The sequence below is a fragment of the Orbicella franksi genome, chromosome 11 (assembly GCF_964199315.1).
Source record: "Orbicella franksi chromosome 11, jaOrbFran1.1, whole genome shotgun sequence".
NCBI lineage: Eukaryota > Metazoa > Cnidaria > Anthozoa > Scleractinia > Merulinidae > Orbicella > Orbicella franksi.
The window spans coordinates 20,023,031-20,029,991 of record NC_138155.1 but is presented as its reverse complement, the minus strand read 5'-3'; the positions used below and the strand labels follow the sequence as shown (position 1 = coordinate 20,029,991).

General features: G+C 39.0%; 1 protein-coding gene across 1 annotated transcript; it reads right to left on the bottom strand.

Annotated features, from left to right (window-relative positions):
- Nucleotides 1-433: 433 nt before the first annotated feature.
- Nucleotides 434-2,235, bottom strand: LOC145502186 (galanin receptor type 1-like). The gene has a single exon (XM_081481447.1). The coding sequence runs from the start codon at nucleotides 1,916-1,918 to the stop codon at nucleotides 434-436; it is 1,485 nt and encodes a 494-aa protein (XP_081337573.1). The 5' UTR covers nucleotides 1,919-2,235.
- Nucleotides 2,236-6,961: the final 4,726 nt, after the last annotated feature.

Below are 6,961 nucleotides of genomic sequence, written 5' to 3'. Positions count from 1 at the left end.
GCCGAACTCCGAAGTTCCTTATAGCGACCCTAACAGCCGAGTTTCAAGAATGGGGAGCGTAAACATCCTACTAAAATGAAAACTGAAAAATAACACAAAAGAAAATTCAATTCACCTTCAAAGTTGATGTGAACTGACTAAGCAATAAAATCTAAAAATAGCGTACCTCGTCAAGTTCCTTGGTGAAATGCAATTATTTTTCTTTTAATTTCGTCTAATACTGATAGAACAAAAGGAAATGTGAGATGTCTGTGGCATCCGAGATCCATGCAGCTGCACAACTGCTTAAAGGATGAATAACAGTGTTGAAATAAACTGAATTAACATGAATTGTAGTTACATCAACAACTTATTGTAGACTCGTCTTGTGGCTTTCATAAAACACTTCGACAAACGTAGGCATTTATGTCAATGAAACCGGAAGTCTCTTGGATCAGCAGTCTGTCTCGGGAAGTTCCTGAAGCATCCTTTGAAATCTAGAATTTATGAGTGCCCTCGGAATCGTTACCTTGTCACTGATGATATACTTATTTTTCAATTTGCTGTCAATCGGAAACTCAATTCCACTGATACAGTTGCTGATTGCGATTTTGTCAAGATATCTTCCCGATCCTTCACACTCGAGGCCAAAGGAACCGTTTCTGATGGGTGGCAATACCGAAACCGCACATAAATCGTTATCAGTGGGACCGCGGACTTCGTAACATGGGTACTTTCTGGTGGGTTTCCTCGTGGGTTGAAGTAGATTTAACGATTCAGACGAAAGCTCGAACGTAACTGTTGTTTTGAACACATCGTCAGACCTTTCTGAAGGCCTCGAAGGTGTGGAAGTCAGTGGTACGGGGATGATGCCATGCTGATTGTTATTCCAAACGCTTCTACTGACCTTTCGCGCAATCTTCCTAGATTCGCTGCTAATCTTTCTCAATGGCTGCATACTTTGCCGACCAATCCTTGCAAACCCGGCCCTGAATTCTCTGCTTTTTAAGGCATAAATGAATGGATTTAAAACACTGTTAGCGTACGTAAAAAGTCGGCACACCACTGAAATATAATGAAAGAATTTGTTCTCAGCGCCATCTCCAAAATCCACCCAAAGCCAGAGAATTTGATTTGGAAACATGCCGATTGCAAACACGACGACAACAAAAACGAACATTTTTGCCAAACGAATGTTTTGTTCTTTTCTTTTAAATTCCATGTCGTCCATGCTGGTCGACAATCCGCTTGAGTTGCGACGATGCTGACCCTTTCGATTCGCGGAAAAAAGTCTCGCCGTGTTTAAACGCAAACTGCGGTAGATAAGCAGGTATGCTACGCACATCGTTACCAAAGGCAAGGCATATTGGCATAGGAACAGGACAATGGTGTACGCTTGTCGGTGACTGAAATTAGACCAGCTTTCAACACAATAACCTTGAGCCTCATTGTAATCTAGCGCAATAAAATAAGGAACACACAGACCGATGGAAATGACGTGAATTGTCGACGAGAACACAAGGATTTTCCCAGTGGAAACGCGCCTTGATAAAGGTTTCCCAATAGTTCTGTACCTATCCAAGCTGATCGCTACGAGAGTCAACGATGAAGAAGTTGAAAACGCTGTCTGGAATGGCCATAAAACACTGCACATCCCGCTGCCAAATGGCCAAATGTAGTTGACCTCTTCTAGGGCCAAATCAAACGGGATACTTAGAGTAGGTAAAATGAGGTCGCAAAGAGCCAAGTTTAGTATCAGTACATTTGCCGACGTCCATGTCCCTTTAGCTCTTATGATAACAATAGCAACTAAACTGTTGCCGATACAGCTAAGAGTAAAGATCAGAATGTACAATGATATCTTTGTGATTCGGAACTCCAAGTATTCCAAGTTGAAGGCCTCAGACACATTTTCGTTTACGCTGCTATTTAAGACCATGTTCAAAAATGTTAGCCGACCTGCAGGCTGCCTGTTTAAAATTCCAAAACAGTTGGAGAAAAACGGTCGCTTTAGGCAGATTCCTTAAGTAAATCAGCAACAGCAACCTCGTAGCAACAGCAACCATGTAAAAACATAGGCATCACTGCATGTTAGCACCATTAACAAAAATGCCGTCGAAGAAATTGAACAAATAGTTAATTCCTTTTAAGCATGATTAGCCTCCGACACATCCGGGCAGATCGATGATCTAAGCCCAATCATTAATTTCTCTCCGTTCCACTATCGGTAAACTAAAACCACATGGTTCCTATTGGCAAACAATAAAGCAACAACTTAATAATACTTTGAATAACAACTATGTCTTATCAGGAGATTATAAGTAAAGGCAACAGAGATTAGATCAGTGGAAGCCGTCAATGATGTTGCAGCCAGAAAATCAGAATAACGCACGACAAATACAAGGGGTTCATTATCCTAAGGAAACATACTTTTTTTTTAGCAGATCACAACATGAAATGACACAATGTAATGTTCGTGACCTTTTGAGACTGCATGTGGGGGACATGATTACTGTGACGTTTATTTACTCGTCAAAACTGAAAGAATTGCTTTAATCTTAATTAAAGAATCAACACGCCCCCAGAATATGAAACAACACCGCCTCGAGGTCATTCGCTTGACAGATTTGCAGCAGTAACTATTGTAGTTATAGGGCAATTTATTAAAATACCGAAGGAAGTAATTTCAATGCATTCAATCGAGATGTTAGATTCTTGCATGTCTGGGGCTTAATCATTACGGTACAATGGGTCTGCGGCGTTATGATTGTTTAGCTACACCAAGTCGTGGAGCTAAAAAGGCAAACATGACTTGTGACAGCTATATCGTCAGTTACAAGAACGAATAAGGTAAACTATACTGAAAGATTTAATAATGAAAGAAACTTTGCCATAAGTAGACAAAAACGTGTCTCCTCCCCTTTCACTAGACAAGAATCAACTGTTATCACAACAAGACGTGGAAAGCACGAATCAAGTTCTCTAACATAACGTTTGCAACCATTTTCAAACCGATGACAGTCGGTTCAAATTCGATTCAAAAGGAACCAAGGACGAACTTTAAGAGGCAGTGTCATATGCTTTATTATGATATACGAATTCTTGGAGCTACACGGTATACGTCTAACAGTTATGGTTTGTTTTTGTAGTAGTCAGTTCCCGAAAATTAAAGTGACTGCAACCCACAATCACGGAAAGAAGTGAGCATAGTGCCTGGCAAAGTTGGAAATGGAAATCTCTTGCAATGAAGAGAAATACAGGGACAAATTTGTAAGCGTACGAGTCTTGTAAGTTAGCCCCAATGGCGCCACACATTTTTTTAATTTCATGTTAGGTGAATAGACTAGGCCTTAGCTGTGAGGTTTGGATAGAGATACTGGAACCTCATTTATCAGTTCACGTTAGAGCGATGTCCTAGTTTTAAGGTTAAATTCCACCCCATTTCTCACCTATCATTAAACTTTGCAGATCTCAGCTGTCAATTAATTTTACACTGAGTCGAAGAAGATTGATTGCTCTGAAGTAATATGCTATGAATGATGCTAAAATAGCATTTCAGATCTTCAAGATTTCAAGTGGGATAACAGTAAGGGTGGCTAATGGTCCTTAGAAAACAGACGGGTCTTCCAAAATGTTCCTGGAATTTCACTGGCCTCGCAGTGTCGTTTTTATAGCAGTTATGTGGGTCTCCTGGTGTCGATTTTTTTGGCAAACCTTTCGCGGAGTCTCGATTATTTGCAAGGCTAAGAGAGTCTCAATGTCCCATTTTTCTGTCAGACATCATTGCCTTTGGAACATCTTAGAGCATAAACGTCTCGCGCCAGGGGAGATACATGCCGTCTCTCCGTTTTGGATGAAACTTTGGCAGATTGAAGGTACTACCCAACATCTCTAAAAGACAATTAAAAGTTCTGGTTTTTTGCCCAAAATCCCATGAATGTCACTAAAATAAGCATCAAATTTAGACACCACTGCTGCGTACAGAATACATTGAATTTTATTCATTGGATCTATTTTAGTTTACACCAGGAGTTTCAAGTCATTTGAAATGACTGGTGCCAATTAAGAATTGTCATTTCCTACCAATGTCACGCAACATTTAGCTATGAGGCAAATTAGCTCAAATTCTGACTCAAATATTGCTTAAGTCAAAAATTCTTTTACAAAACTAATTTTACCACAGTTTAGAGTCACCCCCTGCCCAATGAAATCAATTTCAGAAGGAAAAGAAAACAAACAGCGGTTACAAACATTACAAATAGACAACGCATGGTCTAAAAACTCAACTGTATGAACTTGACGTTTCGTATGTTACAACATACATCTTCGGAAGTGACGGGTATAACAATAACAAAAGTTATAAATTTAAATTCAAAAATAAAGCGAGACACTGGTGACGAGCTAAAAATTAATAACAAAATTGATACTTCCTTTAGAAATTACTAAAGAAAAAGTTTCTCACTACCAACGTTTTCATTAAATTCCAGAGATTCACCAATTTGTACATTTCATAAGCTTTCGGGCTTGATTTTGTATCACTTTCCGTCATTTCTTGACTTTTTTTAAGAAAATAGTAAAATCCAAGATTGCGGATCCAAGATGGCGTGTCAAATGACGTTATTTTACATCATATGGTGTCATAACCAACAAATGTAATATCATTTGTAGAACAAGCTCAGGGCTACCTAATCAATGTAAATTTATTTTGTTGTTTCTTAACAGAACGAAAACCCAAGGGCGTTTCCATCCACTCCCCCCATGTACCACGGTGGGACCGTCGGGGTACGAGTGAGATTGTACGTCTCAGGGTTAAAATAACGGTGCAAAACACCTAAATTCTATTCGTAAAATCTAAATATGGGAATGAACGGCCGTGATATTTAAATTCTTCGACATTAACTAGTTAGATGAGTTTTTCTGGGTATGTCTTGCTTTTTAGATTACTCTTGAAACCCTGCTCAATCATCACGGGTCACATGCTGATCTTGCAGTTGATTAATGTCAACTCTCACGAGAAGTATTCTTTGCTGAAATTACCGTTTGCCTTCGTATATTAACTCTCGGGCTCACCCAAAGAATATCCATATCAGGCTGGGTTAAAAGACATCCTGGATTTTTTTACTTTACTGCATTAGGTAAGCAAGTAAATCTTAATTGGCATAAAAATAAACATTGTGGATATCACTTCGAATGCGTGGGAACAAGAGCCAAATACCTTGGTCAGTAAAAGTAAACCTTATGCGAAAGTGCTAGTGGCAAGGTTGACCGTAGAATGTCACAAGTTATTCAACCGTCTCTTTTGACAAACGTACTACCCACGAGCCTTTGCGTACTACGCTCGCACCCTGTTCTCTGTCCCGCGTCGGCAAAATATTAATTTATGTCAATACCGATTATCACAAATTACATTATGAGGTTAGCTTAGAAAAACGGCATATGACAGCATCGAGAGAAAATGAGTTGAAATTCTAAACGTCTTCTAGTGATCATGATCCACATGTGCGAAAATCTCAAAGGGAAGGGTCTGAGAACATCACAAAGAGGTACCCGCTTTTCCGAGAAAGTGAACGCATATCCTAAAAGAACATTCCTGGAAGGTGAGGAGACAGGAAGAAAGTGAAGTGGATCGGGATGTGTGCAGTAAGATGAGAACTCTGCGAGACATTAATGGCAAGAAAATGCCAAGCAAATAAGAGTAGCTTGCTGCTGACCAAATAGCCGAGTGCTTCAGCAGGTTGTCTCTGATGAACAGAGGTGGCCAACTAGCCATAGACCAGGCTGATCTGAGTCCTATTCAAGATGAGGCAGAAGAGATATTGACCAGGCTTGCAGTACGAAGACAGCTAGAACTATGATCCAAGAACTAAGTTACTTATTGTCTTTACTATACTACTTGTGCCAAACACTTAACCATCCACAATGTAGAATCTGTAATACAGTCTTGTGAACAGAAAAAAATATATTACTTATTTCACAGCGCTATTGAGTTAGGAATGTACACAGGAGGTTACTGAGCAGAAAAGAAAACGATAGCCAAGAGCCACTCAAGCTTCTTGAGTGCCTAGAAAAAATTCAAAAAGTTCAACCAGAGCCAAAACGTACTACAACGTAAGGCGCTGGTGTCGTGAATAGTGTGAGGTGTACTCGCTTAGACCCTAAGTTTCAGATAATTTCAGCCACTGGATCTTCTCGAAGCTCAACTTTTTTTCAGAATTGTATTTTTTTCACACATCGGTTCCTACTCGCAGGTATCCGTTTATTTATAATGTTTTGTGATAACATCTCTGAGGAATAAATTCTATCTGCGGTTAATTCAGTATGGAAACTTTCAGAAGAAAAACGCATTTTCATAAAAGTTAGTAGAGCTAAATCTTACAGTCCAAGTATTATCATGCAGCAAAATCAATATTTTAAGGGTTTTTTGAACCCGGAATGAGGGCAAACAATAATTTCAGCGAAGAATACATTTCAGGATTGATGAGTTTGTATGCCAAGTGTAAAGTAAGAGTTGACAATAGTTACCTGCAAGATCAAGTGGGTGATCCATGATGACTGAGCAGGGTATCAAGACTAATCTTAAAAGCAAGATATGCCCAGTAAAACTCTCATCTAACTATTCAATGTTGTAGAATTTAAACATCATGGCCGTTCATTCCTACATTTAGATTGTACGAATAGAATTTTGTTGTTTTGCACTGTTATTTTTAGGGATGTTGCAAAGAGTTTTGCATTAATTGAACTTAACTGCCCTAAATAATATTCAAAGACACTGTTATGACATTAACATAGAAATAACATTGATAAACTGATTCCGTAATATCTAGTATTTCTAGATTTCGTCCTGGTCTCTTTGTTAAAACTAGTCTCTTATCACGTTGTTTGAACAGCTTATATCACGATCATTATTCTTGATTTCATCAGGCCAAGGATGACTCTTAACTGTGGTGAAATTAGTGTTGTAAACGAAAGCTGAACTTGAGCA